At 54.2% G+C, this 27,791-nt stretch overlaps 1 protein-coding gene across 3 annotated transcripts in view; it reads right to left on the bottom strand.

Annotated features, from left to right (window-relative positions):
• EMP2 (epithelial membrane protein 2) overlaps positions 1 to 27,791 on the bottom strand; it is a 73,897-nt gene that overhangs the window by 7,618 nt on the left and 38,488 nt on the right. The window contains exons 1-2 of one of the 3 annotated variants that reach the window (XM_026520340.4): positions 22,123 to 22,271; positions 893 to 1,027 (exon numbers count right to left, since the gene is read on the bottom strand). In XM_026520340.4, the coding sequence (XP_026376125.1) occupies positions 893 to 970 (78 nt within the window). In that variant the 5' untranslated portion in view covers positions 971 to 1,027; positions 22,123 to 22,271. Of the gene's footprint in view, positions 1 to 892; positions 1,028 to 8,159; positions 8,329 to 22,122; positions 22,272 to 27,791 lie in introns of those variants that run through there. The other 2 variants (XM_026520341.4, XM_057314828.1) reach the window with 2 other exon arrangements.

Raw genomic sequence — 27,791 nt, forward strand, 5'->3', positions numbered from 1 at the left:
GTGGCCACTCGTGAGGTGCACTTGGGGACCCTTGGAGCAGTGTTTCTGACTCTGAATGCGTCTGAGTTTGAAATGGTCAGGATTGAAGCCAGGCCTTTGGATCAAGGTGTGGGCCACTGAGGATCTCTGATACAAAGCTTCATTTCCTGCCAGGAGAGATATTAATCTATACCAATAGCTCATTTATCAAATGCATCCCTGCCATGTGGCTGCAAGCTGGACACTTAAGTAAAAAGTCCCATTTTGCAGGGGAGCATGGCTGTTGGGAAAGTTCCAAGCATGAGCACTGCCAGGGAGGGCATGGCTAGGTGGCTAGCAATTGGCTCCCTGATTTGTAAGAAGAAGTCAAAGGCAGGAGGGGCAGAGACCCCCCGGGATAGGTCACCTGGGGGATCTAGGGCAGCGGTGCTCAGCTGACGGTGGTTTTGCTCTCCCTCAGGACATCTGGCCATGTCCAAAGACATTTTTGGTGGTCCCAAATAGGGGTGGGAGCGCTTGCCTTCTCGTGGGCAGGGACCAAAGATGCTGCTTAGTACCCTACCATACGCAGCTCGGCCCTAGAGCAAAGAATGATCCAGCCCCATGGCACAGTGCTGACACTGAGAAATTTATCTAGAGGGGGGCTGAGTCCTAGCAGCCCTCGAAGAGCGTCCTACACCCAAAAAGCACTACACCAGGCTCTGTGCGGGGATCGGAGATGAGAGAAGCCAGGTCCCTGCACATCCAGACCTAACCGTGAGATGCCCCAAACCTCCACACGGAGGCCTGAGCCGAGATGTCTCGGTAGGGAAGACAACGCCATACCCTACCAGCGTGGGGGAGTTCTCGATCCCGCCTCCATGGACGGCAGGATCCAGGGCTTGCGGGGTGGTCGGAAGGAAAGGGGACTCACATTGTCGATGGTGGCGATGAACAGCAAAGCGGCCGAGGTGATGTGGAAGATGATGATGAAAGCCAGGAGCACCAACATGTTCACAGGGCGCGGTGGGGCCGGGGCTCGCGCTTAAAGCCCAGGGAGGGAGAGATGCTGAAGGGTACAAGGCAGAAATACGTTCGTCAATGACAGAACAAAATTAAAGGAAAAGTAGGCGATTTTTAGTGGGGTTTTAGGAAGTCAAAAACCGGGGTGCACCTGGGTGGCTCAGTCAGCTGAGCGTCTGACTCTTGATTTCTGCTCAGGTCATGATCTCAGGGTTGTGAGACTGAGTCCTGATTAGGGCTCCTCGCTCAGCAGGGAGTCGGCTTGGGATTCTTGCTCTCTCCCTCTGCCCTTCCCCACACTTGCACTCTTTCTCTCAATAAAAAAAATAAAATCTTTAAAAGAAAAAAAAATCAAGAACTGCTCTTCTCATCATTCTTCTCCTGGAGACTTTTTACTGCATAAAATCTGGCACAAGGAGCTGCTCCTTGTTGCATCCAAATACCAAACACTCCTTGTGGAGGAGGCCAGGTGAGGACTGATTCAAACCCCGAATTCAGAAAAGCATCGCACCTCTTCAGAGCTGCAAGCTGGGGGGGATAGGGGGACAGGGCAGGAAGGAGCGGCTCTCTGTGTGCCCAAAGGCTGCTCCGATCCCCCACCCAGCAGGCAATGGTGGCTATGCCCTGGGGGGCTCACAAGCAGGGGTGGGGGGGTGGGAGGTGGTGGGGGCTGGAGGTCATAGTCTGAGTATTTGGTATCACAGCAATGGTGCTTAAAAAAGCAAAAACAATCCCTACACAAAACCATTTCCTAATGATATGACCACTCGTCACATTAATCCCCACTCAAACACCCCTCCTCTTGACGTCTACCTCTATTCGAACATCTAACCATAAAATGAAGACACAATGTATGGCCGCTAGTTCATCTTCCTCTCTGGGGGCCTGGGAGGACTGCATTTCCCAGCCTCCCCTGAGGTTAGGGTGGAGCCTAGTAACTAATTCTGGGCAACGAGCTGCGAGCAAGCCCGCAGTGTCCCTTCCAGCTGAAGAGCAGGTGTGAGTTCTCCCAGATCCCTCCCCTATGAAGTGGCTGGCATGGGGCAGTGGCAATTCATCGACGCCTCCCACTTTGAACAGATACTGTTGATGGACAAATAAGCCTCTGGATGTTAAACCACTGAGATATCGGGGTCAATTTTTTACTATGGCTGGACAGTCTGAATACCATGCAGTAGGAAGCGACTGCAAAGTGAAATTGGAAATCTTGCAAAAGAACTGGGGTTGTATCTGGTTTTTTAAAAGTGACGCTGGACAGCTCCTCACACAGCGCCAAAGGCATCCATACAGGAGGGCTTCTCTTCTCTGACCATGCTTACTCTCACTCATGACACTCCTTATTATTCCCTCATGGGGATGGACTCTTGCGGGCTCGCATAGGGAGACTCCATAAGACCCAGGACTCACTAACAACCAGCCAGGAGTCTCGGCTGCAGAGCTCAGCCTGAACAGTCCCAGCTGTGATTCTGCACATCCTCACTTACAAGAACCCAACGAACCAGCTCAGTGATTTCTTCGATTCTTTTTAAAAGGACCAATACTCCTTTGTTTATGCCTGCATCATTCTTTTTCAGAAAGATTTTATTTATTAGAGAGAGAGAGAACGAGTGGGGGGAGGGGCAGAGGGAGAGGGAGAAGCAGATTCCCCGCTGAGTGTGGAGCCAATTTGGGGATCGATCCTGGGACTCTGAGATCATGACCTGAGCTGAAGGCGGATGCTTAACCACTGAGCCACCCAGGTGCCCCACGCCTGCATCATTCTTATCTGTCATCATAGGCTGCCCCCAAACAGATACATTTCTGACCCTTGTCAAAAAGCCAACCTGATCAGGCAGGGCCATAAACACCAGGGTAATAACAGACTTCATATGTTATTCGGTTCGGATTACACAAAAGCATTTGAACATATAACTAAAACTTTCCAGAAGGGGGAGGGGAAGCTGTAACTCAGTTTTCTCCAAAGTGCATATTTCAAACGCTACAGAGAATGAGTTTGGTGGGAACATTGATGTGGCATTAAATAACACTGAACCACACAGTGAGAAAGTCCCCATTCTAATCCTTCTGAGTCCACCAAGGAAAAAGACCCAGTTTGGTGCTAGTCTGTCTCAAACACATGCCATTTTAAAAAGAAAAAGGAAAAAAGGGAAAGAAAGAGAGAGAGAAAGAGGAAGGATGGAAGGAAGGAAGGAAGGGAGGGAGGGAGGGAGGGAGGGAGGGAGACAGGGAGGAAGGGCGAGCAGAACTTTAGGCAAGTCATAGGGTAGCTAGAATTTTACAATGTTGTTTAGATTTTATTACATTTATTTTTAAGGTTCTTTCTTTTTATAAGTAATGCTATTTATAGACAAATGTGAAGTTTTAAAAGTGAGTCATTTAAGAAAAATATTATGTAACTAAAAGGACAGGTGGCCTTCAGTGGTAACAAAAGTCCTGGGGTGGTTCTCAAATGCCTAACGTCTGGGAGGCATTGCTTTAACGCCTGGGAGTGGGTTCAGCTGGCATTCCAGACATTAGGAAGGTGCTCCTGCAGAGAAAAGAGTACGTTTTTACAAGAGGTCTTGAGTCCAGTGTAAGAGAAAGATCCACGGGCATACAAGGGTGGCTACAGATTGGTTTGAACACACAGATGTCCAGGAAAATTAGGGCATAGGGAAGTAAATGCCAACTACTTAGTGCTCCCCCATGATAATGTCTGGATCTCCCATAAAAGCAAAATGAGGGTAAAAAAAGAGAACTTGTGCACCTAGGACATTGCCAGCGACCTCACCACAGGCTTTGAAGGAAATTCTTCATAAGTAGAAGAGATCCCCTGAACCTTTAAGAGGGACCCTTTGCTCCTGCATCTTTACACAAGGCGTCCCTTTAACCACTATCCCTGAGGCCACTCTCTTCCTTCCTTCCCTTCAGGGAACCACTCTTCAGGTTTGCTATGCTCCTTCCAGAAATATCTGCTAGGTGGGAACACTTATTCCCCACTCTTCAGGTTTCCGTGTGGAGGGGACATGCACCAGTCACACTTCTGGCCTCATGCCCCGCCCCTCACTCACTCCTTCGCTCCTGATTGGAGGGGGCATCCAGCGTCCACTTTCCGGATTGGTGGAGCGCAGACGCGAATGGTGAGCTGCGCAGCGCTGTGCTCTTCCCCAACTTCCTTCCTAGCCCAGCGAGCGGGACAGTTTGCTCGCTGGGAGCCCCCAGTTTCCCTTTCCTGGGGGGGTTCCCCTGGGCTGGTCGGGGGCAGGGTGTGGAGCCGACAGCCCATTCTCCAGCCTAGCTTCTCTCCCCACTAATACCCCCCCAGGATCATTCTCTTTCAACTGTTTCACCTCATTGCTGGAATGGCTGCCTGGTTGGTGTTGGGTTGCGTGGCTCATGCCACAGTCTACTCACTGGTTCCCCACTGATGACCACTGAGGTCCTTTCTGAACGTTCTGCTACTTCAAACTACACTGCCAGTGGACATCCTTACATTTTTTTCCTTTAAAAAAAAATTTTTTTTTTTTTTTAGTTCTAACTATTTCCTACTCCCAAGGTGGGGCTCGAACTCAGGACCCCAAGACCGGGAGTCGCACGCTCCACCGACTGATCCAGCCAGGCGTTCCCCCTTACACTTATTTCTCTGCACACTTGCATCCGTGTATCTGAAGGGCAGATTCCTAGAAGTGGGGGTGCTGGGATGAAGGACGTGCTGTGTAGTTGATTTTGCTTTTACTTTTTTTACTCAGTGCAGCATAGAGGACACTTGGTGCTGTGCCATCCTCCATCGTCAAGGTGACCTACTGGACCAACTGCTGTGCAAGGCCTGACTGGGTGGGGGGGGCATGTGCAGAAACCTCCACATCACCTCTTTGACTTACTCCCATCCGTTGTTCCCCAAGAAGTGTAATCCTGGCCTCTACACACCAGCTCCTGCCATCTCCTGGGCCCTTCCCAGCGGAGCACCCCTTCCCACGACCCACACCCATTTTTCACCCCTGCACCCTCTGCACACCCTCTTCGGAGACACTGAAGAACACACAGCCCCCTGGGTTGGGGGCTGCACGAACACCGGCCCACCAAACCCAAGGGGGCGCCAAATTTAACCTTGCCATTCACAGAGATTTATTTTCCCTCCAAAAAAAATGTCTCATTGAATGCCGATCCCTCTTGCGTCCCCTTGTCCTTGTGGGCTTCAGGGCCTGGGCTCAGCCGCCTGGGGCAGAGTTCCCTGGAGGACTCCTTCCTTGCCACCCTCAGCTGGCTTGTTCGCACGCTCTCGCTCTCTCTCTCTCTCTCTCTCCCCCTCGCACTGTCTAGGTCTCAATTCCAACATGCCCAGATCACCTGCTGTGAAGCACCCCCCCCCCACCCAATACGGTCTATCCTATCCCTCTGGCTTATTTTCTTCCGAGGACTTCCACGGTCTCAAAGTATCTCATTTGTTCCCGTGTTTACTATCTCCCCCTCTGTTTGCTACCGTGCCCGGTGCAGAGAAAGCTACTTGCTACCGTTGGTAGTTTTAAAAATGCGTCACTGTGACGGCTCTTGAGAAGCTCAAAGCCCTGATCGTCTAGAGGCGGAAACTGAGACCGGGGAGGGCCACAGCTTGCTCGGATCCCACAGCGAAGCCGGAGGAAGGTCAGGATGGGAGGCTGTCCTGGCCCCCACTCCAACAACCCTTTCGACCTCACTGGGTGACCCCTCAGAGGACGGGAGCCAGCCTTCCAATGTCAACAAGCATTTCCCAGCGGCCTCTGCCACATGCCAGCACAGCCCTCACCAGGCAGCGCAAGCCACGGTGCGGTTCCTTGGGCGATTTCTTCAGGGATGGAGCCAGCCCAGGTTCTGAAAAGCCACCTGGATTCGGGCGTTGACCTGTCCAAAGGTGGGAGGCTGCACTCGGTGGCTTTTCAAGCTCCTGTCTAGAAATCAAAGTCTTCCGACTTGCAGGACTTCTCTTTTAAAAATACGTTTTGATCTACATAATCCATGTGATGACAAAGGAAAAAAAAAAAAACCCAAAAGATAAAAGAACCGAAGGCATGTGATGAAAAACCACAGCCTCTGCCCCACCCCCCAGTCCAGGCCTCCGGAAGCAGTCACTGTGAACCCCTTCAGCCGTGCTTTTCCCCAGAGTTCCATATTTCCAGGCAATATTCCTGCACTTCTATTTCCCGATTCCTCTGCTGTAAACACTGACTTCCCGCCCACGGGGGAGTTTCTTTGCCACCATCGCCTCCCCCCACCTGCCCACGCCCTCCATCCCCACACCGTCCTTATGCCTTACGTGGGTCACTGCCCATTACATCACAGGGCCCTGTAACTGTTGTCAACTATGGGGCAAAACCGGGTGCTGCGATCGCTTCTCCTCTTCCTCGGAGAACCCTTCTTGTCCTTGTCATGCCGACACACAGAGAAGGTAAAGCAGATCCTGGGCGGGGGGGGGGGGGGGGGGGCAGGGGGTGTGCTCCGAGGGCTCACCCCGCAGGACTCTCATGATTAAAGGTGAAGCTGCAGTCGACACGGTCTGTCTTGTGTCAGGCCTTCCCCGTCAACCCTGTAAAGCTGGCAGGGCAAGATATCATTATCCCCACTTTACAGATGAAAGACTGAGGCTCGCCAAGGCGTCAGGTGATTTGTCAAAGTTGGCAGAGATGGATTCCAACCCCTGGTTTTCCAACTCCGGTTCCGGGACATTTTCTGCTGCCCTCCTTCCTGCTCATGTTTCGGGCCTAACGAAAATCACACGGGGGCCTGCTTCGCATCAGGCGAGAGGGCGCAGGCAGTGCGTGCACCCTTTACCTTTGGTGGGCCCCGCCCCAAGCCCCACAGCAGGCGGGAGGGATCTGGGGAGGCAGCGTCTCTCTGCACCGGCCCATGAACTAAGCCTGCGATAGGACCGGGCGTATCAGAGGGGGCCCGATAGAGAACTGCACATATCGTAGGTTTTCATCCGTCCTCAAAATAGCATTTCCTGCAGTTTTGATCCTGTTCGCTCAATGGCCCCAGTGAAGTGAGCCTTGGGAGATGGGTCTGGATTTTGGAGAGTGCTTTTCCTTGATCACTGAAAGGATTCCCTCAGGGAGTACACGGCCTCAGTTCTGTTTGCTACCTTTATCACAACGCACCCCCGTTCCGCCCGGAAACTCCGCTAGGTCTCGCAGACTCTCCAACCTTGATTTAGGTGCGGGGGAGGAACCGCAGGAAAGCATCTTGAGACTGAAGGCCTACATGCTCTCCAGGCTAGAAAACAGCCACAAAAACAGTCACATAAAATAACAGGGAACCCTGGGCGTTAGAACTTAAGATTCGAAAGAATCTTTTTTAAGGAAAAAGAATCCGTAACTGGCGAAGGAGCGGTGAATGGGTTTCCGAGAGCAAGCCCCCTCTGGGTATCAGACCCGGAGTCAGTGGGGATGAAGCCCCCGGAGGTGTTGGTGGGACTGTGGGAATTCTGCGCACAGAACGGAGTATCTGCAGCTCGGCGAGTTGTAAGTTCTGACGGGGGACGGGACGAGGGACAGCACTCCCAGAGATGTCCAGCCAGACCTCAGGTAACAAACAGGACATGCCAAAAATGGGCATCTCCTCGCTGGCTCCTAGGCAGAGCTGCTGTCCCGCTTTGTCTTGACCCGATGTCTGCCTGAATGTGTGTGTGTGTGTGTGTGTGTGTGTGTGTGCGCGCGTGTGTGCGTACATGCACACACTGCACGTCTAGTCCTGGGTGGGGAGAAGCTCCTGCTGGTGACTCACCGGCCCTCCCTCCCCGAGGAGCGACACTTGGTTTGCAGCTGATGGTGGGACATCACCGTGAGGTCTCACAGGTAAGAAGAAGGTTACGGGGCCTGCCCAGCGCAGGGGAAGGGTCCCTCCTCTCCTTCCCTCCGTAAACACACTGCTTCCCGCTGCAGGCCCCCCACCCCACCCCCCCACCCCCGCCCCTGCGGCTCAAAGGAAGGGGCTCTGGCACTCGCTCGACTAAAACTACGTGCTGGGGAACAAGAGAGCAAGCCGGCCAGCTTCCCGCGGGGAGAGCAAATGCTGTTAAGAGGACCACGTGGCCCACCCGCCTCTATTCCCACCCTCGGGAGTTCTTCCTACAATTTAAACCACGGCCCGTTCTCAGGCGGAGTTGGAGCCCGTTCCCGGAATTGTAAGCAGGACAATCCTGACGTGTGGAACTTTTCAAAACAGACCTGAGATGTTTGGCATCTGGAGGCCCGGGGTCGTTCCTTCGGCCCAGAAGTGCTCCACCCACAGCTCCGGCTCGAAAGAGCCAAGGAGGCTCTGGGTTGAACCCTGGGGGAAGGCCACACTGCCGGAGGGACTCCGAGGGCCACTCTGGAGCTGGAGGTGCTCCCCCCGCTGGCTGGCGGGAAGCCGGGCTCCTCCCACCACCCACAGTGCTCGAAGGGGCAGTGGCTTTGGCCTCCGTTTTCAGGAAGGCAGAGGTCAGCACGGCCTCCTGCCTTGGCATCTGGACACCAGCCATACTGGAATATCCAGGCGTCCAAGATGCCCTCGGGCTGGCGGAAGCCCCTTTGCCCTGGGCGGCCCAGCTTTGCGCTCACTGTGGCTGGGGCTTCTGGGCACAGGGCCAACCCTTGGCTCGCTGCAGAAAGGGCAACAGGCCCGACCCTGGGATTTAGCAATGCTCCAGGGCAGAAGCCACAGAGGACGATCCTGCCTGTGCAGGCCCAAGTCTTTCGGTCTGTTGGAATAATCATGACCACAACAGCACCAACGGTGGCAGCCAACATTCAGTGCCTCCTCAATTCTTATTGGTTACTCATAAAAACACTGTGATGCAGGTGTTATAATGTGCCTCATTTAATAGGTGAAGAAAAGGCTCAGAGAGGTTAAGCAACTTCCCCAAGGTCACACAGCTAGTGAAGGTTGGATCTGGGATTTGAACCCAGGCAATCTGGCACTAGAGAAACTACCATGTCGCCCACCCGGAATCTGAATTTCTTTTCCCTCCTGGGGTCCTATTCCTTTAAGGTCTAATCAGATGGGTCCGAGTTCCTGGGGCCACGCATGGCTCTGGATGCTGGCCAGCAGTGCACAGCATTACTCTAGGACCCACAAAGTCAGACACAGGTCACCCACGAGTCCCCCAGGCTGAAAGCACCTCTCTTCACTACACGCAGGATAAACACATGTCAGTGAGGTGACAGTCCCCCCATCATAAGGATGGGCAAGGGCTATGATCCCCTTTGCAGCCTAGAAGTCAAACTTGTGGATTTGCCCAGATCATCAAACTAGCAGGTGGCAGAACCAGGCTCAAACCCCAGGCTTCTGCTCACTGGTTTAAAATGGAGCAATTATTCATGCAACGAGCATGCAGTGAGAGCCCACCATGTCCCGGGCCCTGGTGACACACAGATGAGTCAGGCAGGCCCGTGTGCCCTGGGAGCAGCTGGGTCGGTGAAGAACACGGGTGGATACACAGGCACGACATGATGGCACGCACGCTGTGAGAACACAGAGGAAGGTGTGAGCAGCCCCGTGGGGGCAGCATGAGAGGCTTCACGGAGGAAGTGACATCTGAGCTGGGTCTCAAGGGGAGGGCGGAGCACAGGCGGTTTGGCCGCAGAGCCATGGGGACAGAGCGTGCTCGGAGGCACCGACACAAAAGTGTGAGTAGGGTGTGTGCTGGGCAGGGCCCCAGGCTGGGCCAGAAGCTGCAGCGGCCTTGGAAGCTTGCACATTGTCTGGGAGCCCGCAGGGAGGGGCAGAAGGCCTTTAAGGAGGAACACACTGAGATCCGCCTCTGGAGGAAACACGTTCCACAGTCAGAAGATAGGTTAGAACGCAGGCAAAGGGGGGCGCCTGGGAGGCTCAGTCGGTGAAGCGTCTGCCTTCGGCTCTGGTCATGATCCCTGGGCCCTGAGATCAAGCCCCACATCGGGCTCCCTGCTCAGCGGGGAGTCTGCTTCTCCCTCTCCCTCTGCCTGCCGCTCCCCCTGCTTGTGTTCTCTCTCTGACAAATAAATTCTAAAAAAAAAGAAGGAGGAGGAGGAAGAGGCAAAGGGGCAGATCTCTGGTGGAGAAACAAGGGTCTGGACTGAGGCAGCAACAGGCTGGCGAGCAGAGGAGCAAGAGCTTTCCAGAAGCGAGTCACCAGGCCTGGTGCCTGGCTGGGGGCTCAGGGGCCCTGCGCTTGAGCAGAATGGATGCTGGCTCCCCTGACGTGCGTGGGTCGGAGCGGGAGGAGCACGTTTGCAGGGTGAGGGCAACGGCCCACCGGGAGAGCCAAGTCTGGTAACAGTGAGGAAACGTGTCCCGGCAGTGGGAGCATGGGTAGGACATTGCCTCGGGAGAGAACAGGAGTGGCCAGCAGAACCCCCCCCCCCCCCCGCCGTCTCGGGCGTGCGGGTGGGACACAGAGCCCCTGGTGGATATGCACTCCCACCAGGAAGAAGACGGGGGTGGGGGGCACAGGGTGGGGAGAGAACCCGAGCGGACAGTGGGACCCAGAAGCAGAAGCCGAGAGAGGAGAGTTCAGAGAAGGCGTTGGGCCACCTGCTGATGAAGATCTTAGGACGTGAAGGAAAGCCTTTCTTGACTCTTCTCCCGGAGCACTTCTCCTGGCCTGATGCTATGCCGTAGCTGTTTACCTGCGTGCTCTCGCTTCCCCTGCGACGGGGCCCTCGTGTGGTGTGCAGACAGTACTCCCAGCAGTCAGAACAGCGCCCACTTTGTAAGTGGTGCCCTATAAATACGTGTCCAAGGGACAGCTGAACGAGCCAGACTTCAAGGAGCCGAAGGGCTAAGAAGAAGACACGGAGCTAGACCTTTCTTTTAGGCTTGGTAATGGAAGGAGGAAGAAATACTTGTCAAGCGCCTGGAGCCCCTTCCCAAAGAGGAAACTCCGGGCCTGGATGGCTTCACCGGTGAATTCTATCAAACATCCGAGGAAGCATAATACCAACGCTATACAGTGAACACCTCCATAAAATCGAAGAGGAGGGAACCCCCTACGCCCACCCCCATGCTCTCATTCTGTGAGGTTGGCATTACCCTGATTCCAAGAGCAGGCAAGACATCACGAGAAAAGAAAAATGCAGTTGAACACCCCTCATGTTCACAAGCACACATTTAGCAAATTAAGAGGCAAAATCTAGGGGCTCGGGTGGGGGGGCAGTCGGCTGAGTGTCCGACTCCTGGTTTTGGGTCAGGTGGTGATCTCGGGGTCTGGGATGGAGCCCCGAGTCACACTACACACTCAGGGCAGAGTCTGCTTGAGATTCTCTCTCCCTCTCCCTTCCCCCCTCCCGCTCAAGCTCTCTCTCTCTCAAATAAATAAATAAATCTTTGAAAGAAAAAAAAAATGTGGGATCTATTTCCCCACCCACTGAACCCTGGCTGCCCTCGTGATTTCTTCTATCAATCAAAGGCTGTGGAACTGACTTGTGCCAATGCTGAGCCGGGGGCCTCAAGAGGCCTCATGCACTTCCTCTCTCTCTCTCTCTGCTCAGCTACCACATGAACCAGCCAGGCCTGGCCTGCTGGAGGATAAGCAACTGCAGGGAGCCCAGAGGAGCCTTTCCAGCAAAGACCACACTGGGCCAGCCAGGCCCCCAGCTGACCCACCAGCTGACCCCAGACACATGAGAGAGTCCACCTGAGCCCAGCCCGCACTGCCCACCTGCAGAATCATGAACTAAATAAACATTTTCTGTTTTAAGCCATTACGTTTCAGAGTGGTTTGCTACATGGCAAGAGCTAACTGGTACGGGGCACGCGGTGCTCTAACAGATTCAGTTCTCAAGGGCAGAGATCATGCCTTACTCATCTACGTATGCCCAGAGCCCAAGGCTACTCAGCAAATGTTTGTTGAATGGCTGCTAGTTTGGGCAACTTTTGCAGAGGAGCTAATAACCACCATTCTGCCAATGACTGGGCCTGACCCCTCAACTAAAGATCTCACTGCTGGCTGCTGTCATCCGAAGAGTTCCGTGTAATTACGCCACCCGGCAAACCCACACCCTAGCCCAGAGAGGGCTGGTAGTGTCCCTGCAGGCACACATGTCAGCGTGGGGCGAGGTGGATTTGGAGTCAGTGGTCAGGGGTGAAGCAGGTGTCAAATGCGGGGCGTTACCCATCCTCACAGCCATTAGGCTGGGAATGCGTTCTCCTTCACAGAACACTTTGTGTCAGAGCCTGTCAAGTAATCCCCAGGAGATCAGCGGCATTCACTGTCACAGCCTTGTCATCTTTCCTAAGTGACAGGGGCTGTCCTTTCTGTACTGCATTCTGCTGGAAAGCTAGGGACCGGGAATCACTTCCTACAGCTTGGCCAGGCCGCAGGAGCCTTAGGCCAGTAGGGGATATTGCAGGCACCGTCCTCACCCGCTAGGCTTACGTCCATTTCCCCAAACCCGTCACTCCTGTTCCCGCCTTCAGAATCTCAGGGGTATCGGCATACCACCCTCGCTCCTAGTGGGTTCCTCACTTTTTAGGCTTGCATTATAAAAGGAAACCCGGGATCAGGACTCACATGGAAAGTCAGCCCTGCCTGCCATTAATCGAGGGTGCTAGGGAAAAAGAAATACAACGAAAACAAAACAGTGTGATTAGATGCCCAGCTAGAAACAGGCCGCTGAAAGCTCACGTCCAAGGCCAACCCTGTCTCTCCTTGCTGAAACAGGATGTCACATGTGTTTGGGAAGTGTTAAAGACATGCTGGCACAGAACTGAGACCTTCTCCTTGGAAGGCTGGAAGGGAACTCAAAAGGGAATGATTTTAAAAGGGTTCTATTTTAAGTCATGCCGTGTGTCCATTTTACCTAAAGCAGCTGTGACCGTCAGTAGTACGTGTCAACTTGGTCGAGTCACTGTGTTTGTGTGAGGGTGTACTTTGGATGCGATTAACATTGAAATTGGTGGGCTTTGAGAAAAGCAGACGATCCTCCCTCCTGTGGGTGGGCCTCGTCCCATCAGCTGAAGGCGTGAAGAGAACAAAAATGCTGACCTTCTCCAAGCAAGAGGAATTCAGCCCGTAGATGGCCTTCAGACTCCAGCTGCAGCACCAGCTCTTCCCTGGGTCTCCAACCCGCCAGCCCCACCCTGCAGACTTCACACTCACCAGCCTCCATAACTATGTAAGCCAATTCCTTAAAATAACTCTCCTCTACATACACACCTCCTGAATTGCTTCTGTTTCTTGGAAAACCCTGACCAACACAGCATCTCTCCATCGGGGTTCCCTGCCCATACAGATTCACTAACCTGAGAGCTGGCAGGTCACGCCCCTTAACTGGGGGGTCGGGGGCGGAGAGTGGGGACAGGACAGGAAAAGATTCCCTCCGTGAAACACTCAAGATCGGGGCAGACCCTGAGCCAGCTAGGGAGCCATCCCCATGAACTTGGAATCGCGGGGTACCATTTCCCCGCCAGGATGCCCTATAAAGTGGGGGGAGGATGGGCTGTGAAGGGAAGGCTAACCCCCAAATCCCTTGCCCTTCTGATGGGGACACCGCTGATGACGTGACGTCTGCAGCTATGACCCCGTCGGGCCGTGGCATCGGGAAACCGCGCCCGCACAACGAGAATCGCGAACTCAGGCAGTCTCAGCAGAAAGGCGCCTGTGATCGCGCACGGCCACCCCTGCCCACGGCCTCTGCCTGCATTATTTCCCCAGCACCCAGTTTCCATCTGTATGTGCCCTGGGACCGGGGACCTCACCGCTTCCTGACTCTGCACCTGACGATCGGGCCCTACATTTCAGAACACGGTTTTCCAAACCTTCATCTGCCTGTCACCTTCTCGAGGACCACTGTGGGACTCTACTGCGTATCGGTCTTTAAATAAACCCACTCTCCAACAGAAATGAGCATATTTTTAAAAGAAATCTTTTGGCTCCCTGGAAGCGGAAAATCAGCATCGTTTGCCACAAATAGAGATTGACTTTGAAAATAAACACCCCCTCCCCCCCAAAAGCCCACAAGTTCTGGCTCCGTGCTGTTGGCTGTCAAAGGGCTGAGCCAGAGACCCGCTCTGTCTGGCTGAAGATGGCAAATGAGGTTGGAAAGGCATGAAACACGTCAGCAGCAGCTAAGATGTGCCCTCGGTGGAATCAGGACCGTTGGAAGAGCGTTGAAAAGCATATCACTTTCTCACGAAGTGGTTTAATGCCATTGCATGTTGTGTCCAGAGCCACCCAAAGGCTCCCCAGCATCGTGCACAAAACAGCATCTTTCACTGACTCCAGCTGTACCTCGGGCAGCCCCCACCCTGGGGAGCACAGAGCATGCACCCCCCTTTCCTTCCACACCCACCCCCACCGCCCACTCAGCTGGGCCAGTCACTCCCAGAACCTTTGCGGGGGGGGGGGGCTGACTTAAACCCAGAAGCCCCAGCCCCCAGGACCCTGCGCAAGATCGGTAGGGGCTTCATCAGCAGAGGCTTCCAAGAAGCCAGCTGGTGGGGACACGACAAGATGCAGCCACTTTGCACGATAGTCTGGCTGCTCTTCAAGCAATTAAACGTGGTTACCAGAGGACCCGACAATTCCATTCCTAGGGATTGAGCCAAGAGAAACGAAAACACATGTCCAGATATATACGGGAATGGTTACGGCAACATTATTCTCAATGGCCAAGAGGTGGAAAGAGCCCACAGGGGAGAGGCTGGGCCGGGGCTCAGGCCAGGCTCCGCGACACGGCTGGGCGGGTGCCCCGGGGTGCGGTCCACTAGCCCAGAGGCCGGGGGCATGACTTTCCAGGTGTCTCCAGAGGGATGAGGGGGTTCTCGAAGTTCTCCGGAGCAGGGGAAGTCATGTCTCATTAGCAGCCAATGCTTGCGGCCTCTGGGTGGGTGGGTGTGCATACCGTGGAGTAAAGGGCACCTGGGGGGGAGGCACCAACAGTGCAAGGACACCACTGCTATCATCCCGGCCATGTGGGTACACCACCCGTACTCCACGTGGCCCCTAACCGTCTGTACAACAATTAGCTTCAATCGATGAGTTTCTACATGGGTATTATTCCCTAAAAGGGAAATCAGTACCCCTTGCCAAGGGATTGACATTTTAGTAATCCACTTTAAAATAAATGTGAGCATACCCCAGTTCTTAACGTCGGCTCCAGAGGCCCATGGGTGTGCAGACCCCACTCTGAGCGTGGTGGTGATGAAGCCACTTTCGGGCTCTGGCCTAGAAGAATGCGACCCCGTGTCACACTGATATAAATGGACGCTGACCATGCCACCCAGGCCTGACCCAGCTCCGGGCAAAGCCAGCTGCAGGAGGGAGAGCGAACAGCTGTCCGGCCCCAGTCATCTCACACACCCTCCCAAATCTCTCCCCTCCCTTCTCAGCCCCTGCAGCCTCTAGCTGGCTCCTCACTCCCCGCCCCCTATCCCAGGGGCCTCCTTCTGGGACTCCTCCCCTGGGGCCGGCTGAAAAGCAGGGAGCCCAAGACGCCAGGTGACTCCCTCTTGGGCTCCTCATGGGACAGAGATTCACCGAGTACCTACCGCGCACTTAGCTCTGCCCTGGAGGCCGGAGGTAACCCGGTGAACTCAACAGACGGGGGTCCCTGCATCCGCCAGCCTTCCTCTCCCTTAAGCAGGGGTCTGTCCTCCATGAGGCAGGTTGGGGGGCGGCAAGCTCATGCCCGGGACCCTCAGGGCTGAGAGGGCTGACTTTGGAGGAAGAATGCCTGCTTCCCAGACACCCACCAGGACAGTTGTAACAAAGGAATTTTCCTGGCCCAAAGGGCCGGCATTATTCCAAGAGGAGGACACAGATGTCTGTTTGTACAAAGAGGGACGTGCCAGGATACAGCAAATGCAGCGGGGTCTGTGGGTCCACGAGGCTTGGATTCAAACCCAAACACCGCCAATGAGTGGTTTTAAGCCAAAGTTATAAGGCTCTACTCTTCCCACCTATAAACGGGAATAGTAATAGTCCCTGCCTTACAGGGTTGTTGTTCACCTTAAACAAGATAAAGGAAACTGTTCTGCACCCTACCAATGCTATAATAATAGCAACGCTAATTATCATTCTTGCTCCTGGCAAAATCCAAGTCATTTTCTAGTACCCTCAAATTCCAACCTGAAACACAATTCCAGCCCCAGGTCCTTCTCTGTCCCTGAATGTTCTCCAAAGCTCCAGACTCCCATCCCCCACGGTGTCCTGGACACCTGGCTGGGGTTCCCATTCTGTCCTACTGGGGTCACTGTACTCACTGCTGCCCCCTCTGCCGTTCACAGCACCAGACAGGAAACCCACTACAGCCACGAGGCGTCCACAGTGGGAAGTTCCAAGCTTTGCTCCGTGGGGGCTGGAGGGCACCTCCCGAGCTAAGTCCCCATTACCTCAGACCCGGGTGACCGCCCAGCCCCACTCCACCCCTCTGTCCACGGAGCCTCCAGCAGGCCACCCACCCCCAAACCTGAGATTTGGGGTACGGAGGAAGCTCATGAATCTACTCTCTCTGGTGGAGATGAGGCTGGAGTCCCTCTGACCACGCCTTCCACTGCTGTCCCTCCCTCCACGCGCCCTGCAGTGCAGGCCAACTGCATGCGCCGCTCAGGCGTGGTCCCGGCCAGCATCTTCTGCCTCTTCTCTGTTCCTGGCTGCACACTCACAACCATCTCTGCTTGGGGGAAATCCTAGGGACTCTTCCCAGCCCATCTCCGGTGCTGCGGGCGGCAGGAAAGCCTCGCCTGCCATGCGACCATGAGCTTCCCTGAAACCACATCTCTCGGACCCGGGTCCTGCCACGTGCATGTCCTTGGACTCCTCACCCTGTCACTAGACGGCAGCCTCCTTTGAAGAGAGGGAGATCCCCCTTTGCCTGTAGCAGCTCACTGCAGAGCGGCTAGATAATACCCATCAAGACGAAAGCAGGCTAGCCAACCTCTCCCTCGGCCTTCCCTGCATTCAAGCAAGCCACTTCGGTCTACATCAGTATACCAACTCCTTCGATCTGCAGCACGTCCAAGGTCATCCAGGCAGCAAAACGACCCTCACTAAAGACAGAAAGACTCCCTGGGAAGCTGAGTGGCTGCTCGGTTCCAAGCTGAACACGGGGGTATCTTTGTAGAAGAGGAGCTTGGGCCCAGAGCTCACAGATGCTCCCGGATTGGTCATGCCGTCAAAAGTGTGAACTGTGGGGCGCCTGGGTGGCAGAGCGGTTAAGCGTCTGCCTTCGGCTCAGGGCGTGATCCCGGCGTTATGGGGTCGAGCCCCACATCGGGCTCCTCTGCTATGAGCCTGCTTCTTCCTCTCCCACTCCCCCTGCTTGTGTTCCCTCTCTCGCTGGCTGTCTCTATCTCTGTCAAATAAATAAATAAAATCTTTAAAAAAAAAGTGAACTGTGTCCATCCCAGAAGCTACGGTTATGCCAACTCCCACATGTCAGTCACTCCAGGCCTAAGATTTTTACCCCGGGTCACCTGTGCTTACTCAAGAGATCCCTCGATTATTTAAAAAAAAGTCTTTTAAAGTTGGGGCGCCTGGGTGGCTCAGTCGGTTGAGTGTCCGACTCTTGATCTCAGCTCAGGTCTCGATCTCAGGGTCATGAGTTCAAGCCCTGCACTGGGCTCCACAAGGGGCATGGAGCTTACTTTAAAAAAAAGAAAAAAGAAAAAAGAAAAAAAGAAAAAAAAAACCTTTTAAAGTTGAAAGCATCCCCTATAGTTTCACTCTACCCAATAGCACCTGTTTTTACAAAGAGGGACATGACGGGATATATCCTGTGAAATTATGGGCCTGGGTGCAGTTTATGTTTTTTTGAAATAGCAACTGAGAAAAAGACATTAATTACCCTTTCTTGTTTTATGTTCAGCTGCAGAAACTTTTTAAAATTACCTTGCGTGCCACCAATGACAACACACTGTGAGACCCATTCAGGAGAACAAGATTGATGAGACAACTTTGGGTCTTATTTATCCACTCTAAATTCTTTTAATTAAAAAAAAATTTTTAAAGGAAAGTCTGTTTGCCAGATAAGTTGGTGATCAGAAGAGTCAGAATAAGAAATCCTGAAGGTGCCTTGTCTCTGGGGAAGCAGTCTATACTGAAGGACTTTACTTGTCCAACCCTCCATTCTGCACAGCAATAGCGAGTGAACTCACACTTGCGTTTCTCAAGATCACCTTGATGCTGAATGTCACCCTGGTGACCTTTCTTCCAGCTCTACACCTAGGAGCGCTAGGAAGCTTCTAGTAGCTGAGGTCATCCGACCTGTCCACAGAGGGCAGGAGTGTAGGCAATCTCTTCACCCTCAGTTCCCTTTTAGATCAACAGAAGCCCTGCTGCCCAAGGACGGTGAGGGCCGGAGGAATTCATCATTCTGGTTAACGACTACTCATTAGGCAGTGGAGATACCACGTGAACAAAACCAACAGTGTCTTCAGATGGGAAAGAGGGAGGGACTCATTCAGCCAGTTCTCCTCCAGCCCCCCTCCTCCCTACATCCTGCCCCAGGATGGGCTAACATCCCGAGTCTGACAGCGGTGCCCAAGTGACCCAGTGCTCAGTGGGAAGTGACCCACTGCCTGAGCATAGCTGCTCGCCCACCTTCTCCCATCAGTACATAAGCATGGAAACCCAGCATCCTAGATGGATGACACAGGCCCTAAGGGGCCCTGACCCTGGGGACCTGGCCTGGAACCCCAATGACCACTCCTAAGCCACTGGGCTCCTGGGCAGTGAGTCCCTAAATCCAGCTCTGGTCCTGGTTCTGCTGCCAACCTACGGGGTGATCTTGGGTGAGTCACCGCCCCCCCCCCCCATACGGCGTGTCCCTCATTGTCAAACTGGGACTTTCTAAGGTTCTCATGCTGTTGAAATTCCCTGATCTTAGCCCATGGCTGCCCTGAATGCAGACAGCTCTCACCCCAGGCCTCCACCCAAGGTTTGGCTGCCTGGAAAAGCCCAAATGACTGGAACAGAGCTTCCGCTAGTTCTGCGTCAGAGACACCACCCCGGCCCCCACCCTGGGTATCGGGTTACGAGCCCAGCACTCTCTCGCTGGGTGGCAGCTTTGCCTCTGATATTTTTAGACTCCCCCCTTGGCCTGTCCCTAACGAAAGCCAGATGCGTCTGAAGAGGATTCCACTCTTTGCCCTCTTTGGGTAACTCCTGCAGGAAGCCAGACTCCATCCCTCCTGGGGAAGGAGGGAGCCTCCTCTTCCTGCCACCCCCACCCCAACCCCTATTCTTTCCCTGGACAAGCTGAAGCCAACCCCCAGCAGTCAGGCCTCCAGTCTGTCTATGGCACCAGCTGCCTTCTTTCCCCATTCCAGCTGCTGCTGCCAATCGCCTGGCTTCCGAAGCCGGGTAAGGCGTCCAGAGCCAGTTCCCCCAAGCAGGAGTCTCGTCACGGACTTCACCTGCCTCTTCTAGAAGGGCTCTGCTCCCCCGTCCCAGAGCCTGGGACCCCACCATCCTACCTTTGGGGGAGAGCTGCCACCACCCCTGTTCTGCAGCTCCCCATAGCCTGTGTCAGAGGCCTCACCTGTCCACGGGGCTGGGCAGCAGCCACAACTTACAACACACACACACACACACACACACACACACACACACACACACACGAGATCTGCCCCCCACGGATGGTGGCTGGACTCTTCCTCCCAAAAAACAACGCCAACCAGCCAGTAATCCAACGCCATCCCATCTGGCCTGGAAAGGCACTTATGTATTTTTGTCTCGACAGACTTCCCTTCCTGCTCGTGTCTGCCCAGAGTTTACTATGACCAAGAGCTGGCCTCTGCTGGGCTCCCCATCCACCCGGAAGGCGGCAGAGAGGGACAGGAGAGTCCCCGGGGACGAAAATTTGGCGAGTCGAGTCAACCTGTGAATCACCTGTTGCCGTAAAATGGTTTTAGCTCCTGTCTGGAATACTACATGCGAGGCAGAGAAAGGAAACCTAGGTGACACTTCCACTCCAGGAAGAAAGAGCCGTATAAAATACCTGTGTGTGGGGGGGGGGGCAGGGTGACTGAGGGGATAATGCCCTGTATTTACAGCTACATGCCGGGGAGCCCTGCTTGCCTCTCATGAGCTGAGCCACGTATGTGGGGCCACACCAGCCAGACACAATGCCACCTCTCCTCTGGGTGGGGCGGAACATTGGCCGCCCCAGAGCCTCGCCACGAGGCTGGCCACCTCCATGCCTTGCACCACAAACACCTGTCCCCAGGTTTTAGGTGAGTCTCAGTTTCCCCATTTTGGGGGCAGAGAAGGCTCCAGGCTATGTGGCCTGCTCTCGGACTCTCACTCCCACTCCCCAATTCCTGGCGGGGGTGGAGGCAGCAGATCCAAAATCCCTCAGTGGGAAAACAGGTTCGGCACCTTCCTGCCACCCCCACGCCCCTCCCTCGGCTGTGGGCTTGGCATCTGCCAAAGCCCCCGTGGGCATCTGGGCCCTGGTTTCTCCAGAAGCTCTCCCCCGCATTCCAGGAAACCCACCACGGCATTTCCAGGTGGATAGGGGGAAGGCTTGGGGGGAGGAAGATGGGGGTTCAAAGTCTGGCTCTTGGCACTTACTGGCTCAATGATCTTGAGAAACGGACTTAATGTCTCTGGCCTGGCTCTCCCCACCTGCCACCTGGGAGCTGGGATGGAAGAAGTCGTGTGAGGCTTCCAAAGGGGGACAGCGTGGGCACAATGCACACTGCCAGGAGCCCTGCAAATGCTCCATCATGCTTTGGTTCTCATCCTGGTCCTTTCCCAACTGCTGCGGAAACCTGGGCTCCTGTCCCCTCCTCAGCCTTCTTCCATTTCCTTATACTGAAGCCAAATTCCGCGGAGAGGTGGCCTGCAACAGTCAGCAGTCTCTGGGATTCCTTACTAACTCAGACAGAAGCAGAGAGGGAGCTGGAGACTTTTTTTTTAATTGTGGTAAAATATACATTACCTACTATCAATTATTTAACCACCTGCAATTGTAGAATTCGTGTATATTAAGTACATCCAGAACGTCATGTAACCATCATCACTATCTATACCCCAAATGTTTTCACGCTCCCCAACAAAAACTCCAGACCCAGTAAGCAATAACTCCCACCCCCTGCCCCAGTCCCTGGTAGTCTGTACTTTCTGTTTCTGTCCCCGTGAATCCACCCCTCCTCGGTGGCATCAGTGGGATCATACAGGATTTGAGCTGCAGGCTTCTCAAGCCCCTCACCTTTCCTCTGCCAGTCACTTTCAGGCTGGTCTCTCCACTGCAGACACAGCCAAGTTAAAAGTTCACCCCCTGACCCCACCCCACCGCACACGTACATCTCTGGAGCTTGGGAGGAGGCAGTGTGGCTTTTCCCAAACCTGAAACTGGGCTGTCTGCCTTGTTCCAAAAATAAGGTGTTGGGTTCTGGGGCCTGGACGGAGGGCTTTGCCCTGTGGGGTATCCCTCCTCTCCAGGTACCCTCAACTAGCCCCTGGTTATGATGTCCCCCTGTCAGCCCCAAGTTAGGGCCTCCTCGGGGTGTGTTTAGGAGCCTGGATTTGGAGAGTATATACTCCCACTATACATGAGCTCTGGCCTCCTCTTTCTCTGGAACCAACGGGTGGAGTCCTCAAAGCCCCCCGCCCCAACCAGAGTGGGGGCGAGAAGCGTCATCCCAGCAGCGCTCACCCAGGCTCCCCCACCGCTCCAGAGCTAAGGAAGTTGTTCCTCGTCGCTGGGGGGCGCAACGGAGCCGCCGCCGGGAAGGAGGAGGGGACCCACTGACCCGGCCTGGGCGCAGCCCGTCCCGCCCGCTCGGTGAGGCGGGGGACGGTGCGCCCAGGCGCCCGGGTCCTTCCCACGACACGGGACTGCCCTGGACTCCGAGAGCCCCAGGAGCGCAGTTGGCGGAGGCGAGGGGAGCCGCCCTGGCTCCTCCCCAAACTTTTCCCGCCCGCCTCGGTGCAAAAAGGCGCAGGAAGCAGTCCGGGGGTGGGGAGGTGGAATTCGGGATCCGGGGCGAACTCGGCAAGGTGGGTGGGAAGTCCGCGCCCTGGTCGTCTAGGCGAGGACCGGTGGGTTGTTGGTACGGACGGGCCTCGGCCCCTGCCTCCCCCAACAACGGCGGGGAACCCCCCTCGGTCCCGTGGGTGCGGGGGCTAGCGGCCCGCTTCCCGGGCGCAAGTTGCCCGCAGCCCCCCGACGTGGCCCCGCGCCCCGCGCGCGCCTCCCGGGGAGGGCGAGCCCCACTCACCGGGCGCTGGAGGGTGGACGGACGGACGGACGGGCTGGGGCGCGAGGTGAGGCCGCCGGGCTGTTTTGAAGCTCTGGGCTGGGACTGCGCGCCCTCCCTCCTCCCTCGCGGTGGCGCGGAGCCTCCTCCCCGCGCCCCCTCCTTCCCGGATCCCGCCTCCCGGGGCGTGATGTCAGGGGCCGGGAGAGCGGAGTGGGAGGGACGGCGGCAGGCGGGAGGGGGACGCTGGCGGGAAAGGCCGCAGCCCCGGCAGCGTCCCCGCCCCCCCCCCCCCCCCCCCCCGCCGCCTTCCCGAGCTCCTCGGGCCAAGTTCGGGGCGGCGTCTGTCGCGGGGTTGGGGAAAGAGGGAGAAAAGCGCCGATCCTTCCAGCCAGGAGTCTCTCCCCCGCGCTCTCCCTGACGGCTTCCACTCCCTCCCCTCCCGTCCCTCTGCGCCCCCTTTCTCGTCTTCCCTTCCTAACCGTAAGGGTTAAGAACGAGGGTTCTGGTATCCGACTCCCTGCTTTAGAACCCCTTCTCTGGCGCTCTTCAACTCTGTGATCTTGTCCTTTACGTTTACCGCCTCAGTTTCCCCATCTGGAAACTGAGAGGACTCAAGTGCTCTGGAGGTTCTTGGGGGGGTGGGGGAGGAGGCCAGAGGGGCCCAAGCTCCATCTGTGGAGCGGGGGAGCAGTTAGTATATGGAAAAATCGAAGAAATTGCAAAATAAGGCCACAAAGGGACAGTATATTTTAAGCTTTTAACAGGTTAATGCTATTTGCATACACCCCAAAATACAAGGCAGGAGATTGGCTACGAAGAGAGAATTAGAAATACGTTTAGGAAATACTAATTTATTGCGCACTAGCTCATGGGGCCGGAATGCCTTGTTTAAATTGCCTGACGCAGGACACCTGGGTGGCTCAGTTAAGCAGCTGCCAGCTCATGATCCCAGCACCTGGGATCGAGCCCCACATCCAGCTCCCTGATTATCTGTGGGGCTCCTGGCTCTTCGGGGAGCCTGCTTCTCCCTCTCCTGCAGCTCCCCCTGCTTGTGCTCTCTCTGACAAATAAATAAATAAAATCTTTAAAAATAAATAAAAAATGAATTGTCTGATGCCTTTTTCCAATCCTGCTGGGGAGCTCTGCAAGAGGAGAGCCTCCCTGGGTCGAAATTAGGATCCTTAGGCTATTTGGGACCCCATCTCTGAAGGGCCACCCCACCCCCAAGAACCTGAGGTTTCCCAGCTGCTCCAGTGGCTGATCTGTTCTCTCTCTCTCTCTCTCTCTCTCTCTCTCTCTCTCATTGAATTCTGGAGTTTAACAGCTGCTCAAGACCACCATCCCCCAAGCAGGGGATTTTCTGTAGGGCTGGAGCAGGGGCAGGAAGATGTTCATTTGACCTGAGGCCCTGCCTTTAAAAGGGAAGGGGAGTGGGGTCTGGCTGCTGCAGAAGGCCAGGTGGGGCCCAGCCACCAGGAGGGGCAGTGGCACCTGCTGTCCCATGGCCACTTGGAGGTCAGGGGGAATTCAGAAGCCTCTCCCAGAATGGAGAATCCAGGTAGGGACTGGAGCAGGTGGGTTTCTGCCCTTTGTAGAGTGTTTGCTGTGTCCCATCACTTCGCAAACATTACCTTTGCTATAACGCAACAGCCCTGCAAAAGAAGCTACCCTCATTTTATCCATGAAGACAACACGGAAGGTCAGAGAAGCTACCTAAGGAACTTGCTCAAGGGCCACAGGGGACACTTGGAGGGTGGATTTGAACCCAGACCGACCGCGGCAAGCCCCACTTTTCTGTTGCCACCATATCACTATTTATCAAATGCTGACCATGGCCAAGCCATCATTCCTGCCCTATCAACATGCCACGTGAACTAGCATTCACTTATTTTTTTTTCTTTAAATCAACTGTTTATTTAACTAGATTTATTTCAAAAGGAAGCCCTATAGCTTCACAGTAAACAGGAAACCAGTGCCATTCACCAAACAGAGAGGACAAACTCAACAGATACAAACACTACCCAAACCCCCTCCCCCGCCCCAGTATTAGTATATTCTAGCCAGATCCTGTTCCCTGAAAGAGTCCATCAACCTGAGGTTTGGGATCGATCACTCAGCCTGTGAGACTCGCTAGCACAAAAGGAGACTCCCCTTGTCATCAGAATCATTGCAAGATCACCAGGAAAGGGAACCTGGCTCTCACTCTGTGATTCAAAGCTAGGCAGTGCCTCCTCCCCATATCCTTATCACCTAAACCACCTCCCCTGTGCCTGCTGGTGGGGCGTGCCTCACCGTGGGAAGAACCTGGCCAGACACCAAAGAGCCTCTCCAGGGCCCAGAGAAAGGAGTGGATCCATCGCTCCTCTCTATTGTTCCCAAAGCCACTCCAGAGCCCCACCTCCCCTGACATTCACCTGCTGCCTGCACCACCTTGTTTGGTTTCTTGAAATACAGTCCTATCTCTCCAACCTGCCTTTACCCGCTTGTATTCCCACCCCTGCTGTTTGCATAATAAGCTTGAAACCTCAATGTGGTGCAGGGAGGGAAGGGAAAGGGAGGGGAATAAGAGTGTGCTCCATTAAGTTCTGGGTCCCAAATCTTTACCCCTGATAGAGTACATCCACACCCCAGCCTCATGGCCAGCAGAGCATACATCCCCCCCCCCCTTGACCTTGAGCTAGGCCATTGACAGGCTTTGGCCAAGGAGATACTAGGAGACAGGGCACACATGCAAAGGCTGGTAATGTGCTTGGACAATAGGGCTTGCCCTCTTGTGCTCTTGCCATTTCCATAAGCAGAATATACCTCCAAGTAGCTCACTGTTCCCAGAAAAATGAAAGACATGGGGAGCCAAGCTACCCTCATTGACCAGCAGAACTTCCCTCTGGAATGCAGAGCTGCTCCAGCCAAGCTGCAGACACGTGAATGAGAAACGTATGTCTCCTGTTGTGTGCACTGAGACATCGTGGTTGGTGGTTTCACAGCAGTAACAGGTTGATAAAAGGCTGGGGTGGGGGTCACGGTGGAGGAGAGATGGTCACTGAGAACACTTATCATCTCTCGTGTGTCCTTTCTGGCTCGTATGTTTTAAGGTTCTGCCAATTGCTTATAACCTGCTTCTGTTGACTCTTTTCTGTTCTTACAAGGAATGACTAGGGGTCACAGCGGGATGGGTAATGGGGAAGAACATGCGGGCCTTTGTCAAGAAGGATCGAGACCTAAAAGAAAAATTTCTAAATCCATAATGTTAGGATGGGAATGGATCAAATATGAAAGTGATCTGGCCATCGAAACCTGCTTTTAGTTGGTTGGACCCATTTAATCTTGACAGATGGCAGGGGATTCTCCAACTTCCAATCAATAAATGTTTCCTTTGAAAACAAACTGGTAGATAGGCTGCTAAGATGGCCCCACGTGATCCTGCCTCCTGGAGCTCACAGCCTTGTGTAATCCCCTCCCCTGGAGAGTGGGTGGGACACACAACTGGCTTTTCACGAATAGACTAAGACAAACATGATGCATGTCACTTCCATGAGTAGGTTACCAGAACTGTGACTTTTGTCCTGCTAGCAGACTGTCTATTGCCTTCTAGGCTTACGTGCTTCCATGAAGCAAGTAGCCATGTTAGAGAGGCCCATGGGCCAAAAAACCAAGGGCACCTCTGGCCAACAGCCAGCCAGGAACTGAGGCCTTCATCTCACCGGCCCCTGAGGACCAGAGTGCTGCCAACAACCATGTGAGCTTGGAAGCAGATCCTTCCCCAGCTGAACCTTCAGATGAGACCCCAGATCTGGCCAACACCCTGATGGAAACCTTCTGAGAAGCTCTAGGGTGAAGAACCCAGTGAAGCCACGCCCAGATCCCTGACCCACAGAAACTGCGAGTTAATACACGTGTGTGGCTTTAGGCTCCTACATTTTGGGGTAATTTGTCATTCGGGGATAGATAAATAACATGGCAAGAAAAGACTTAATATCCACTGCCTCAGATTTGGAGGGATGGGTTCTAGTTGTAGTCTTTGTATCAGTCAGGATAGGCTGGGTGATGCTACAGTAACAAGTAATCCCACGATCTCTGTGGCTTGCAGCACAGGTATTTTATGTCCATTTCAGGTTGATTGTGACCATGTCTATATCGTCTTTACTTCAGGCTGCAGGCTGATGGAGTGGCCTCTGTAGGGACCACTGCTGGTTTCAGGGAGGTGGGAAGATAAGGGAACAAAGCACACGCTGGCTATTAAAAGCTTCTCCATGCTCACATTTCATGGGCAAAGCAAGTCATGAAGCCAAGCAGCAAAAAAAAAAAAAAAAAAAAAAAATCTCCCGGTGGCCGTGTTATTCTGGCAAATCACTTCAACTCTATCTTTGACCTTGGCTTACATCTCCACATGCCTTTGGAGGTAGGAAGGCAGCAAGCACCTTCAGAGGGCTCACAAGTGACATTTTCTCTCGGCTCCTCTTCCAGATGTGAAGCAGGATCCCCAGACGAGGAAAATCCTCAGACCCAGGAAAAATTCCAAGTATGAAGGTTATAGGAAACTACTGTTGGGTCAAACCCCTCCCCCACTACCACCGCTAACCAAATGCCCTGCCATCAGCACTTCTAGACATGGCTCAGCTGGCTGCCCATCTTGCCCTAAGAGAGATAGCTGGGAAAGGCCCTGGTGCCTGCTCTGTGGAGAGCCAAGGAACCTGAATTCCTGGAGTGGGATCTGAGAAATAGACTCTCTTGAGAGACCATTTCCTCCTTGTCGCCCACCATCACAGACTGGGTGGGGGCGGGATGGAGACAATGGTTTCCAGCAGACAAACAAGCCCCCATGTCCTCCGATTACAGCTCAGAGCTCTGGATCCCATCACTCTTCCCCATCATAAAACATCCTGCAAGTCTAAGAAGGATTCACAGTACAAATATTGTCCGTTGGACTTCTGACAGAGAGATTCGACTATCACCAAAGTCGGAGGTCGCAGAATTTCCAAACCCCTGGAAATACGGCCCGTAACCACGTCATAATGGGCTTTCATGTGTGTCTTTTAAAGACACCATGTGTGTAATGAATGCAAATGTACCATGAGCAGAACAAACCTTCGGGGGTTGGGTCTGGGTTTTTCCCGTGATGGAAATGTCTGGCGCTCAGCCCCAAAACATCTGGCTGCTTGACCGTAGGCCCCAGTTTTCATCAGGAGGTTTGGCACCAGAGGGCTAGAGCTTGGGACCCCTCCCCGCATTTCAATTTCCTTGAAATACAGTCAGAAAGAGTCACAGGAAGCCGGGGGGAGGGGGGTTGCTCTCCACCGCCAGCATCATTACCGCCCAAACATCTGGAGCCCAGGTAGGCCTGAGGGATGTTCTTGGCAAGTCAAAGAGGAAAGCCCTCTGGTGTCTCCTCCCATGGCAAGGCGGGGATAGGCCTGCTCTCCTGGCCCATCTTCGGCAAAGATGGAGTCCAGTTTAACTGCGAAAAGGCAAAGGAGAAGAAAAAAGCCCCTGCTGTTCATAGCGTCCCAGGGTGTGCTCTCGTTTTCCTGGGATCTTAAGCACGGTCATAAGTATTATTACTTCAGGCTACAAGAGCATCCTTGGTGCTTTTTAAAATATTTCTAATTAAAAAAAAAAGTCCTTTCCTTCCCTCTTTCCTGCCAAACGATGGCTCACGGAAATAATATTTTCCCAATCATTCACTTAAA

This window comes from Ursus arctos, unplaced genomic scaffold (genome assembly GCF_023065955.2).
Source record: "Ursus arctos isolate Adak ecotype North America unplaced genomic scaffold, UrsArc2.0 scaffold_2, whole genome shotgun sequence".
NCBI classification, from domain to species: domain Eukaryota; kingdom Metazoa; phylum Chordata; class Mammalia; order Carnivora; family Ursidae; genus Ursus; species Ursus arctos.